At 36.3% G+C, this 14649-nt stretch overlaps 1 protein-coding gene across 2 annotated transcripts; it reads right to left on the bottom strand.

Moving 5' to 3' along the window:
* Positions 1 to 7376: 7376 nt before the first annotated feature.
* LOC102719902 (tetracycline resistance protein, class H) lies at positions 7377 to 12833 on the bottom strand. 2 transcript variants are annotated; one of them, XM_015842673.1, is made up of 15 exons: positions 12623 to 12833; positions 11292 to 11554; positions 11001 to 11112; positions 10687 to 10799; positions 9988 to 10110; positions 9713 to 9888; positions 9159 to 9234; positions 8999 to 9085; positions 8835 to 8915; positions 8704 to 8736; positions 8539 to 8592; positions 8288 to 8329; positions 8062 to 8140; positions 7880 to 7950; positions 7377 to 7798 (listed from the first exon to the last, which is right to left on the bottom strand). In XM_015842673.1, exons 2-15 carry the CDS (start codon positions 11481 to 11483, stop codon positions 7673 to 7675), a joined length of 1365 nt encoding a protein of 454 aa, XP_015698159.1. In that variant the 5' UTR covers positions 11484 to 11554; positions 12623 to 12833; the 3' UTR covers positions 7377 to 7672. The 2 variants fall into 2 exon arrangements, with proteins under 2 accessions (XP_015698159.1, XP_006662736.1); XM_006662673.2 differs by having other exon boundaries at positions 11292 to 11593.
* Positions 12834 to 14649: the final 1816 nt, after the last annotated feature.

A 14649-nucleotide genomic window follows, 5' to 3' on the forward strand; every position in this document is an offset into this window, starting at 1 on the left:
ATTTCTTTTATTATTTCTAGCATTAATTAATATTATTTTACAAAATTACACTGTTTGGCCACACCAACTAGATCGGAGTAACAAAAACATTATGCTAGCAAATTATGGTTGGGACGATATTATCTTACCATGTTAACTCCAATGACGGTGTTGATTTGAAAATAAGTTTTAGATAATTTATTCAAATAAATTATATAAAAGTGGCAGAATTTTTTTTTAAATCCTCATATATGTGCGAGTGCGACGTCGGCTTACTGTGTACAGTACCATCTGTTGGGCAATATTCTGTGGCCAACAAGCAAGGCTCCACCGGCCGGGTTGGCGCCATTCTCGCTTTCTGCTGTACGAGGGCACCATGTCGGCGACTGCCGAATGACTTATATTAAAATCCTTCTGAGTACGTTCGGTTGTTACAATTAGTAGTAATTCCCCTTACTAAAGATAGCATCACCGGCCAAACTTGTTTAAAAAGCAAATTTCATACACATAGTTGATTAAACTATCACAAAAATACAGATTTAGCGTTAATTTTTTCACAAAACTTCGTATTTAAGATATTGTATTATAAACTATAGATTAAACATCAATTTTATCCTAGACTATAAATTTTGTAACTTAGAAAAATACAATAGTAAAAGTGTAAAACTCTAAAATCTGTTGTTATTTAATAGCTTCGTCATTATTGGATCTGTAATTGTGTGATACAATACCTTAAATTTATAGCTCTACAAGAATTTTAATATAAATATATAATTTTATGATATATAACCTTAAACATGTAGCTTTGTGATAATTTGGTTAAAGTAACAGTAGTGTTGTGAAGTTTAAAAAACAATATCTAAGCTTAATTAATGCAGGTGTGCTTACATGCATCTACCAATAGTCTGACTTTTGTTTTATTACACCAAAAGATGCTAAGACACATACCTCAGCTCTCCGTATATACACAGCATATTCACACAATTGTAAACACGCTCTCTAAATTTGCCATTAAATTTATGCTCATAGAGAAATCGCGTAAATTTCAAAGGCGAACCCGTAACTTTCATCCTAATCTTTCACAAATTATTTTTCGTTTATAAATATGTTATCTGAGTAAAGTAGCAAAAAAGAGTAGCACCTTAGTAGCTATAATTATAATATCGAGAAAGCATCAATAGTACGATGGTAGATGTAAAGGTGCCCACTTTTGGCTTATTCCTAGATAAGCAGAACAATATATTTATAAAGTAAAAATAATTCATAAATAAAACATTTATATATGTATTCTTAGCAAACTAAAAGTCAATACTAAGAAATAAAATTCAGTGGAAAACCTTTAAATTCAACTCTAAATTTAAGTCTAGAATTTTAAATTTTGACATATAAGAAAAAATATAAGTGAAAAAAACGTGGGTGTAAGAGATAACTTTATATGTGCTCCATCTAAGAGAAAGGAAACAGAGAGGTCATAGAAAACAGTAGGTGGACTTTGTTGTTGAACGGCATGCTCTCACAGTAATGTTTAAGTACCATGCATACAAAATGTGACAACTAACAACTAAGTGGAAGGACACCAAACCATGGGAATATATATGAGATTATTAATTCAAAGGCTAGGAGCGCAGGAGTGCCATGATATGCCGGGCTCTTTTTTTTCGTTTTACTAACACCCAACTTATTTCACTACAAACCAAACTTCTTTCCTATTATCCAAAGTTACTTGAATTATTCAGCTGAGAAATTTTACGCTACTTAGAAAAGTAATGTACTAAATTTTTAGTGTAAAATTTTGATATCACTGGTACCTATTACCTAGAAAAATCAAGTTTTTATATAAAAAATATAATACCTCTAGGTACCTATTAAGGATGGTAAATAAATACTATAATCTGAAACAAGAAGGGACATAGCGAGTGATATTCTATTCAATCATAAATATTTAATACTTAAAGGAATATTTGGTCAAACTTCGAAACATCAACCATCGATATCATGTTCTAATAAGTTTTCAAGAAAAATCCACATATATCATGTATTAGTTTGGTTTTTTTAAACTAAACATATAAGTAATTTTTATGGCTATAGTTAATTTTAACTAAATTTTATAGTTAAATATTTATAACTAGATAGAGTATATGTCACACAAGGAAGGTATAAGACATGATTTAGAGCATTCACAATACAATAACTAGTATGATGTTCATAGAATTAAATAAGTTATCAAATATGATATAAGATGATGTGATACGTGAGTAAATAATAAGAGAGAAAAACCATATCTCGTACGAGATATGATTTTTGCACAACCCTTTAGACATAATAAGCTATAAATAACATTAAGTTCTATAAGATTTAGCAGTCTTTATATTACAAGAGTGGCGTCTGGTACTAGTTTCTCGATGATACGAAGGATATAGGAATCAACTAGTATACTGCATTAGGATTGCTCTCAGTGGATCAAGTTTTGTTTCCAAATAGATAATATGCAAGATAACCGTCAAATCCAAGTCAGTTAGATCGAACTTGGGGCACATAACTGTTTTGTTTTACTTCGTGTGAGAATTTATAGCATGTTCAATTTTTTATTAGCAGTTGTAAACTTGTCAATCACACGCCATCAACTTTTTACTGTAAAATATATTATTTTATTCAGAAACAAAAGTCAAAGCCAGGATGCCCTGCAATTATATGTCCATAAACACCAACGAAAACATAGCCACGTGTAATCTTTCATGAAAAATATACTGATGAGTCAGTTTGATATATCAATCTACTTTAAAAGCATTAAGCATTATCTATGCGTACACAATTAGAGTGTTGTAGTATTATGTATAGTTTTCTTTTCTAAGAAAATCTCAAAAGTAAGAGCAGGTATGCTACTCATGGCATCAAAGACCAAGCTAAAATAAATAATCCTAAGTAAAAAGTAATTAACTTGTGTGGCCGATCGAGTCAATAACCTATTTGGGGAGGTTCTTTTAGCTATAACTTTTTTCAAAAACTGTCCCAAACAGCACACAACTTTGAGAATATATAGTTATGGATTATAAAAAATAAACTAAGAATCCAGAAGATAGATTTAGAAGCTTTTTAAAATTCTCAAAAGCTGATATCAACCAGCTGTTTATCAGATTTAAATCTCTAGAGACCCATACACGTACGCACGCAAATCTCAGGGCATGGCATTGGCACGTCTGCGTCGTCAAGACGGCGGCCGGATGATTCGTTGCCTTGCCTTGTCCGCTTCATCCTGTCCGGCGCCGGCGCCGGCGAATGGCACCGCCGCCGCCGCCGGCCTACCTCCACCGGCCGTGACGTCCACCAACTTCTCCCTGCATAATATAAAATGTGCGTGTTTGGCGCCAAAAACGGGTAGAGATCAATATCTCTCTCTTAATCATCATCATCATCAGTATCTGCAGCTGAGTACTCTACCAAAACCTAAACATGAACTCGTTGGTCAGAGCAGGTCAACGTTTTTTCCGGCGCCGCAAAAACCAAACACCACATGTACATGCACGTGCTTAAGACTTAATTAATCAGTTTGTTCTTGCCTTGCTTTCTGGATTAATTAGATAGATAGATATGTATCGTGCATGCATGTTCGATCCACTACTGTTTCTTCTCTGAATTTTCTGAAACAAATCGACCCGACGCATATGCATATTCTCGGCGTATCGGATCTCCTTCACATGTCGGTGTCGGCCAACTTGGTCGATCGAGATGCATGCCTGGTCGTCGACAGATTTAGCAAAAGATAAGCCAGTCAGCTAGTAGCTACTAACTATATCAGTTTCACAGCGTAAAATGTTTGACTTTTTTTGCTTGCATCGTGTGATCATTCGTCTTATTTAAAAATTTAGTATAAATATAAAAAAATAACAAAGTCGTGCTTAAAGTTCTTTTGATAGTAAAGTAAGACACAATCAAAATAAATGATATTTTTATAATTTTTTGAATAAGACAAATGATCAAACATTGCAAACTAAAAAGTTAAACATTTTACATTACGTAACAGAGGGAGTATGTCCGGAAAGAATCTATTTTTTGCCGTTTATTTTGACGTTTGACCATTCATTTCATTTAAAAAGTTATGTAATTAGTACTTTTATTGTTATTAGATGATAAAATATTAATAAACTTCATATGTGATTTTAAGAAAAATTATAATTTTTTAAATAAGATGAACAGTTAAATATTATACAGAAAAATCCATAATTAAATACACTTAAATTAAAGTGGGGTAGTAGTAATTAGCTAGCTACACCCAGTAGCAAGATGTGGTACGGTACGGCTCTCGTTGGTGGTGTAACAATCATGTAAAGCTAGCTCAAAGTGTGGCTGTCATACTCATATCCATAATGATCTTCAGTTTGTGCATCTCATCCTCTTCTTGATTATTACTGTATTACCCATGTAGCGATGGAAACAGCACGTTGCAAATGTGTACGGGGGCAATCAAAAGGGACGTACTTTCTTTGTACGAAAACTTTGTCGCTCTACTTTCCGTGGCTCGGTTCTGTACTACTCTAGCTTCGTTTATAATGACTACATTTATATAAATTCTAACAAATCTATACAAATAATATGCTTTAACAATATATGAATTAGATATAGCTTAAACTTCTTATATTATAAAACAGAGATAGTACTTTCTCCTTTTTTTATTTGACGCCGATGACTTTTTGATCTGTGTTTAACCCTTCGTCATATTCAAAAAAATTATATAATTATTGACTATTTTATTATGATTTAATTTATCACTAAAGTAACTTTAAGTATATTTTATAATTTTGTATATTTGGACAAAATTTTTAAATAAGATGAAGCGTCAAACGTAAATTAAAAAGTCAACGACGTTAAAAAAAACAGAAGAGGGAGTACTAAATAAACTAGTCCCAAATTAAATTCTGAGTTTTTTTACTATTTTTAGAATATTACCTTGATGTAACACATTTTCGAGTATGAAAATTTTACCTCTATTTACTAGATACCAAAAATTTATATTAAAAATATACTATCTCAAGATAATTTATCAAGTACCGTAAAATTTTTCTAAGTTCTATAGGATGTTCTAAATATTGCGCCACATCGTATCGCTTAAACGCCCCCTCTTTTTACTTCTGCATATGCTTATAAACTAAAATTTAAATTTTTAATCGACTTTTACCTCAAAATTTTTTTAACGGACTAGATTGGGGAAGGGGGTTCATCGTAATTTATTTTCGAGCTCTGCCTTTTAGATAGCTAAGAACACATATATAAAATTATTATTCATAAATTAGCTTTTATTTATAAATATGTTATTTTTTTTCTGAATAAGTCTAACAATCACCCTTTATATCTAAGTCTAACTTCGAAAGTTCAGAGGACTGATGCTGCACGACTGTAAGTCTGTAAGCATATACTTGTGGTGCAGTTTAACTGTCGTGTTAGTGTCCCTCAAGATTTTCATGATATAAAGCAACATGCTGCAACATATTTATATCTTATGCGGAGTATCATCATCCTATCGAGCTTCTAGAAAATATACTGCCCCCAAGAATCGATTGACCAACATGGCTAGCCCTGATCCCTCCTATCCAATCTTTACCTAAAAAACGATACAGATGCATCGCACAAAGAGAAAGGGGAGATCACAAACACATGCTCCAATGGCCTGAATCTGTGCGTGTCTGCAAGAGGAATTCAGCACATTCATCCATCGACCTGCAATAATGGAGCCTGGAATGCAAGCACAAATCAGGTTCCGGCAGCTTTTGCTCTTAAACAAATGCGACGGCGATCCGTCTGCAATTGTGCTCCGCATGCGTGAAAATGGATGGATCATGGATGCTCTCTTTTGATCTCTGCGCAAAAGATGAGCAGAAAGTCATGCAGAGTGTCACTGCCTGTTCATTTTGGATGTCACACCCAGCAGAGAGGAATGATGGCCTCTTCTGCTTTTACTCTGAAGTTTTGCCCAACTTGTTCTGCTGTTCATCCATTTTTGACACATGCATCCATGGATAAAACAAAGTGGATGTAAACAATGCAATAGCAGCAGTAGCAGTAGTTTACACATCGAGTGGTCTTGAAGCATGAAAAATGCAGCTGTGCCAGCACTTGAACAGAGTATGAGCAAGTGCGGCAGTTTCAGGCTGTCTGGCCGAATTGTGGTTACAGAACAAGCACATTTTGTAGGCCAGATCTGGTCTTGCTGTTATCATGACAACGGAAAAGATACAGATTACCCTGTTATTTTCAGCTTTTCCCCCCAGACTTTGTCACGGATTATTTGCTTTTTCTCAAAAAAAAAATTCTTTTATAGTATTGTTTTGACCACATGTTCTAAGCTATCTGTGAAGTTTATTTGTTAAAATATTAATTTATTGAGTTAATCAAGAAAACAATATGTCTCAACAATTGCCGCAAAAATCTGTTTCAAAAAGAGTAAAATTTCAAGCATATTTTCAGATTAAAAAAGAAAAAAAAGGAAAATGCCATAATGGTTACAAACAGCAAAGCATGCAGATGTTACTATGCATATGCTTCAACTTTCCAACAGCAGCTTGACAAAACATCTGCAGTAGTTCAGTTTCAGAGAGCTGCAAAAACAGTGGCCATCGTTGCTTTCTTCCCGACCAAATCGCAGGTGCTGCATCTGCAGACCGCAACGCCATCAAGCAAACGTCTTTGCTTTCTCCTCATATGACTGGACACAGAAACACAAGAATCTTGAGCAACTATCCAATGTTAGCAGTAAAGATGTCACTTTCTTTGAGCATGTTCAGAGTTGATGTTTTCCTCTTATCCATTTAATGTCTAAAAAACAGTTTTGTGTGCCACATGTTGCCTCCAAATCTCCTCCGGATTGCTATGAACACCAACAATAATCAAGTTGATTGCGCACGTTTTTGAGCAGGAAGTTGTCGACTGTGGAGTTAAATAGTGACTTGCTTCGCCATCATGTCTCTCTAGCTCCATCAGTGGCTGATTATGTGTCGGAGCAAGATGCTGACATAAAATTATATTCGTTGAAAGCATAAAGCCTGCGTAAGCAATGACCGAGTTGTGACTGGGAGCGGTACAATAGTAGGCTATAAGCCAAGCTACAAACATATTTTAATGATATAAACGAGAAAAAAAAACAGCGGGCTACAGATTTGTAGCCAACTACAGCACAGACTCTAAGATATAATGTGTATGATAGGTGAAACATGATAATATATGTTTTGTAGGTAAATATTGTATATATTAGTTATTAGATTAACTATAGATAAATTGTAGCTAGTAGTTGGCTGTGCTATTGAACTTGCTCCGACGAAACAGGCAGTGGATAAGCCATAGGACCACAAGCAGCTGACCTGTTGTAAAAATGGAATATCATATGGAGTGACAAGCTCAGAAAATCACATCAACTCAAATTCAGTGTTTTTCACATAAAAATGTAAACTACCAAGTGCTATATTAACTTCACAGCCTTGGTTCAGTCAGTTGCAACTGCAAAGTGCAAACTCACTTGTGTAGTTCTGTAACTTCACCTTCTACATAAACTTCACTCATCCACTTGTACAATATCTTTGCTATAAACCCGATGTCGACTTTGGCGACATGAGTAGAAGATTGCGTTACAAATAATGTGATCCTCATAGCACAGACGTTTGCCTGGTAGAATAGTATGTACAAAGTTCAGGTCATTGCCATTTGTTCAAGGTTGAGACAATAATAGTGGTGCTTGCACTGCTTCATGATCAGGCTGGTCTGGAACGGCAACTCTTGTGCATTTGGCTCCACAGTCTGGCTTAAGCATTAAAGAAATGCCCAAAGATATTACCTGTAGAAGCATTTAGTTTAGTCATGCAGTTATAGCATTAATAGGCACTGTACTCAAATCAAATGGAAGAATTGGACTGACCAAGAAGAAACCAGCCATGAAGAAACTGAAACCTTTGCAGTTGAAGGGGGCTTGTTCTGAAATGAAGTAAGCTGAAAGAGGGTGGCAGAAAAGGGAGACATCAAACATTCAGAAAACTATATGGAATGCACAGGATGGACACTAAAACATTTGCAAGATGGAAGGAAAAAATTATAGCTTACAGGTCAGGGGGCTCATAAACAGTGGTGCCAACAATACAGCTGTGGATTTCACAGTTGAAATGAATCCTTGTGCCTTCCCCTGCAAAAGTGAACGCATTTGTGTGTTAAACCTTAATCAGTAATTCACGGTAAAAAAAATAACTTAATCAGTACCTACAAAACAAAGCTGAAGGATATCAAGGTTGGATTTACGAATCAAGCCAAGAAAATTTTCCCTTGAGTATACCTGGTCAGATGAGACTACTTCTCCAGAGATGATTGCATAAGTCTGCAAATGTTGAAAAATTTTATAGTGTATTCAAATATTTTTCAAGTGTATAATTGTTACTTAAAATGCATAAATTACCACAATTCCTGAATTTACTGATGCAAACTTTGTACATTTCACATGCTATTTTTCTTTTGTTTAATATCCCAAATATCTCATGTACCACTTAACCTTAACCTTACTGGTATATAAACAAGGCGATCACTTACAGCTGGTTTGACCAGAACATAGATGACACCCAGTGAAGAAGTAAAATATGGAACCTGCATAATCAATGCCAGACAAAATTAAGAAGTTTTACTCAGTAACAACATAAGTCACTGCAGCATTTTTGGACTAACAATTTACTGAACTATATATGCACCAATACATACCCAGTAACTCCATGCAAAACCATAAAGCAGAGCCTAGAGAAAAGAAAAGGAAAAGAAAGGTTTTAGTTCTGTATCTGACATCAGTAAAAGGATAACAGGCATATTAGGAAAAAGAGATGTGATACACTCACATAAGCAACAGATGCAAGTATCCCAACGCATAGGACTCCCTTTTCACCAACTGTATTGATAATAACAGGGAGTACCAAAATCTACAGTTTTACAAATCGTATTATGTCAATCAGACAAGGAGCTTCAAGGACTATTATTTAGTTTTTGTTGGGCTAAGTACAACCTGAGAAAATATTGAACCAATGCCTACCACCATAAGAATTTCAGAGAACTGATTCTTGTCAAAACCAAATACTGACTTCAGATAGTACTGCAAAAAAGAAAGTCAGTATTTTTTTCTCTTGAACGCCATGTCGAAATATAAATCTGAGACATATGGTTACCATTAGGACATCACTAATGCCAATCATGCCCAACTCGTAGAAGAACGAAATGTATGTGATTCTCCTAAGTGTTTCACTAACAAAACAGGAAGATAGGAAAGTTCAACAAAAGTTGCATCAGTAGGAATCTCTTGGTGTCAACCAAAGTTGAAACTAGATAGTGGTCATTCATTGTATAGAAATTATCAGAGAAGGAATTATACAAATGAATCTTAACTCACATTAAAAAGTAATTCAAGCAGTTTTCTAATATGTTCCCGCAAAGAGTAAAGGGAGAATCTTTCACTTTGTTCTGATAGTGATAACTGTCAGGACCAATATTTCTGAACTCATAGTCTTAAAGAGTATCAGTCACCACATCCTACTAAATACAAACATTAAAGATGTCCAACAAATTTCAAAGGTTGGTCAAGTATAAATACAGAAATGTCATCAGGTTTTCTCCAGAATTATTATGAGTGAATCCGGCACTTTTAATTTGCTTTGTGCTTTGACATGAACTTTTACACCATTAAATTACTAGACCATAAAAAAATCTATGTCAAGAACACTACCTCCTTCTGATTATGCTAATATTATCCTTGATAGACTCCCAACGCCGCAGTGGTAACTTGACAACCAAAGATGAGAACGACATATGCTCAAATGAACCGGAAGAAGCTCTTTGAAATGTCTCAACCAGAGATATTTTCATGTAGATGACAGAACAGATCAACAAAACAACCGAGACCTGAAAATGCATGGCTTCATACTTGTAAGAATGAAATGTAGCATTAAAAAATTGAAAAATAACATTGTTGATGAACTGCAAGAACTTTGAATGCAATACCTGAAAAATCCAACGCTCAGGCAGAAACCTGGAGAAGCCATTGCCCAGAGCATGCGAAGCAGATAACACCCCAGTTATGCAGCCAAATGCCAATGCTCTCTTTGATGGTTCAACCACATCGGCCTAATTTAGCAGAAAATGGAATTTTAACTGCCCCGCGTGTAGTGTAAATGACTACTTGTTTTCGAACCACATGGTGCACGGTTATGCAACAACAAGAAAGGCTACCAATTTGCTGTTTGTCCAATTTGGTTTAGGTTTCCATGCTCAAAGAGCAAAGGATATACAACTTTGAAAAAGTGAAACCACCGGTTTTTGCACTATTAACCTTTTTCAAGAACAAATTATGAAAATGAATCGGTCTGAAAACTATTTTCAAAAATAAACCGTTTGCTCCGCGCCACCCCTTAAGGCGTGGAGGTCCTTCATCTCTGTGCCAGGGGGATTGGCGCGGAGATCCCTGCCACCTGGATGGACTGAATGCCACGGCCAACATGGTGCACTGAGTCAGCAAGTTCCGTACCAAGCCCTGGCGTAGAGATGATGGACCTCCTCGCCTTTAGGGGTGGCACGGAGTAAAACGGTTTATTTTTTATATAAGTTTTGAAACCAGTTCATTTTTGTAATTGCTTCTCAAAAAGGGTCAAATAGCGCAAATTTCAGATGAAACCAAGTGTTAGCATCTGAAATTAATCTCACCGTGTATGTCACTGCAAGGCTGGTTATGGTTCCTTGGCCTATCATGAATGACAAGGTACGCAGAATAAGGTAGATGTAGATGGCAGCCTTGGATTTGTTGCAGGCAAGCACACCTGCAAGCATAAACAACACAATACCAGTTAAGGACAGAATGACAGATAATAAACATCTTGTGCAGTTCATGAAAACTCTTGACATTTCTAATCTCAAATTCCTGCAAGCTTAGTGACTAACACTTAACTGACATTGACAGGAGCTTCCAAAACATCATGCATACATAGGTGGATCACAGTAGATAGGACAAGTATAGCTACCATAAGGGAGGATGGAAGTGGAGGCAGTGAGGAGGAGGAGAGGCTTCCTGCCATATTCATCAGCTAGCTGCCCCATCAAAGTGTACCCTACAGCCCTGAAAATCCCTCCCACCTGCAGTCAACCAAATGATCTACATAAGGGTTCCAATCAATTGTTCGCTTTCAGTTGTCACTTACATTCATTCTTTTATATGGTGAAATTGAATTTAGGCAGGCATCATGTGATTTAATTGAAGAACAATAATGCCTTGTAGGAACAGAAGAGGTAGAACAGAGAAATGAGAGTCAGACCGTTTGATGGAGGCCATTGAGGTAGATAGCCTCCGGGCAGGCATTGTCATCACTGGGGCAGAGCGCACGGGTGGTAACGTCGACGAGCACAGGCACCGTCATCTCCTCGGCAACCCAGTACATCACCAGCCCCAGCAGCAGGTGCATCAGTGGCTTCAGAACTCTCACATCTCCTACTACCTTCTCCTCCATGCTCTCCGGGCTCCTCTTCTAGACCTCAAGTGTTTCTCTCTTATTCCTTCTTTTCCTTGCTAATCCCTTTGCTTTTATTGACCAGGAGCAGCACGATTCATGAGGTTTAGCTTCAGATTATAATTAGAGGGGAGTCATAAGCGCATGTCGCTGTCTTTGTTTGAGTGCTACTGTTGATGATTTCCATTATGTAACAAGTGCTGACCGCCCAAAAGGCAGATTACTCCGATGGCTTTGGCCAGAAAGGATTATATATTCACCATGTCATCCTATGGCACTTTTGTTAGTAGTATTATGTTCAATTATAAAACCACCTGCAGCTAATAAATTCAAAAGCACATTGCTTTTGCTATAAAGCAATGATATAGTATTGTTGCCTTCACACAAAAGTGATTGCGCAACAAGATTTTTCTGCCTTGTATGTATCTTTGCCTTTTTCAATTAAAAATCATCTATTTGGTCCTTTTTAATTTCTTTCTAGTACATTTAGGTTTTTCTATTGTGTAGTAATAGTTCATACTTCATAACATGGATGACGTCACAAAATGTGAAAAAGAAAAACATGGGCAAGTGATGTCTATAATTTAGGCTGTGTAATCGCCCCCATCCCTCCGGCGGAATCGGATCCTCTGACGTAACTGATATGCAATTTGAGTCACTTACATGTGGGCCCGCCTTGCTATGGCCCACGTATCAGTAGCACAACTACACAGCAGTCGCTTACTTACGTCACAGGATCCGGTTCCCCCTCCGGCGCCCATCTCCTTCCATCAGCCACCCTCACCGGCGCTTCCCCTTCAGCCTAATTTCGTCCTCTCAACCTCGGCCTGCAATTGTTACGAGTCTTTTTTTTCGCGTTGAATCCAGGGAGAAAGCACTCAATTTGAAGGTTTCCATTCCAAACCAATGAATTCAACTTCCAATTGACGATTTTTTTAGATAATGTTGAATCGGCGAAATATCGCACACCTTTTTTTTCAATTTGGTAAGGAATACTTTTAGTTTGTTTTCCTCCAAAAATACTTTCAGTTTGGATAAATCGCTTTTCAACCGACGTTTTTTTTTCTCCCATTCCAACCCAAACTCCCAAACAAACACTTCAAACTCGCGTGAAAAGTTCAAGTGAGCGAAGGATTCACCTTTTCCCTCCGCCATGTCGTCCCGGAGAGGGCGGCGGCGGCGGCTCCACGCACATCACACCAGGAGTCCCCCGGGCACGCTCGGGGGCTAGGGCTAGGGCTAGGGCTCGAGGCGGCGGCGGCACAGCTCATGGCATCCTGCCACGTCCCTCAGCTCGTACGCGACGCAGCAAACCCTCGCGAATCGGCGAACGGCGGAGGTGAGAGAGGCGGCGGCGGCAGTAGCCGTGGAGAGTGGAGACGAGGCCGCGGCGGCGGCGCACAGATGCCAAATTCATTCGGATCGCAGTGACCGACATGTGGGCCCGCCAGCGATGTATTCGCATAATTTTTCTTTTCTTTTCTCCAATTCAAGTGATGTATTTGTTTATTCTGTGATCATCAAACATAAAATTTCATATTCAAGATGCATTTTAAACAAATTTACTAGTGAGGAAACAAAAACAATATTTTTACTACCAATGTGTAGTGTTGTATTCTTCATAAAATATTGGCAGTATAAAATTGACTAGTACATTTTAGAATACTATGGTAGGAAACGTGCTAACTAGTATTTTATAAAATTAACTGACATTTTCTAACCTTGTGCTAAAAGTTTTCGAATAGAATTTGTTATTGGCAATACAACACGCTTAAAGTTTGTATAATTTGTTGTTATATATCACAACAACATGCCATAGCTAGAGGACACAATCCACCTTCAAAACCGATAATAATTTGCTAGTAGATGACACTACATCTATTATTTTATTTATCTAATTCGAGATAATCACGTTGAAATAACAAATTCACCCCTTCAAACGGAAATAATGGACGTGAAAATGGGCTTTTCAATATGGTAAGACAACAAGCCCATTGAAACGGACATGCTTTTCCGTCCTCTTTTTTTAGCCCAAGTGAGCAAATTATTACTACATAGAAATTTTTTACACTGGATCTTTATACATAGAAAATTTTTATCAACACTTCATACAATGAATTTGAAGTGAATTCAGAAAACGAGTTAAAAAAAATAAATTCCTTATGGACTTGTGATGCCAATGTGGCAGCCCACTACTACTCCACAATTTGTTGCCCATGTGGCCATGTGCCAACTATAGAAAAAGAGTTATAAGCCTATTCGGGCGGGTGAGACGCACACCGATACGACGGTGTTAACGGACTTAATTTTTTTATCTATAAAATATTTTATAAGATTGAGTTTAAAATAGGTTAAAGCTAAAATTTTATGTATTTTTAAACTAATTTATAAAAAAATTAAAAAGGGTTATAAAAGAACCCAAATAATTGGCCCATTAACATTCTTGCATGGACATATGCTCATTAACCCTTTTTGAATTCATTCAGAGGTTTTGCTACTAGAAATAGCTATGGGTCTAATTTTTTGGCTTATAATAAATATAAGCGAGATACCTATTAATAATTAAAATAAAATTTATTTGTATAACTTCTACATATATGTTCTTATTGCTTTTAAAATTAAATATTGTAAAATAAATTATAATGAAAAACTTCAAAAATAATTTTAAAAAATCAATTCTAAAGTTTAAATTTTAGCTTATGCTTATAATTTCTTGTCAAAACGATGAGGCTGTATATTTGGATCTGGATCGTCTTTTTCTTTATTGCATCGATCAGGACCATTTAAAATGCACCGGCCCAGTAGTCATGTCCATGTAACCTTCCAAGCTCTGAGGCAGAGTTACATGACTGTTTATATATTTTTCTTCTTCTTAATGGATAACTGCACACACATGTATGAATTCTTAGACCATTTATAGTGCAGAGTTTTATTTCTTGACTCTTAATAGTATCATGTATCTAAACATGTTTTCGATTGATAAATAAAATAAGGTCTTCAATATACAATTTTATTTTATGGTTCCATAGATTAGTAATATATAACATGTAATAGCGATACATGTGATTTGTTGGATGCACTAAAAATGAAACTAACCAGCCTACAACGTCAGTTTTAACCAGTTTCATAGTCTTGAAAATAGTATATAGCTAGTTTCATCATGATG

Source organism: Oryza brachyantha, chromosome 11, assembly GCF_000231095.2.
Source record: "Oryza brachyantha chromosome 11, ObraRS2, whole genome shotgun sequence".
NCBI lineage: Eukaryota > Viridiplantae > Streptophyta > Magnoliopsida > Poales > Poaceae > Oryza > Oryza brachyantha.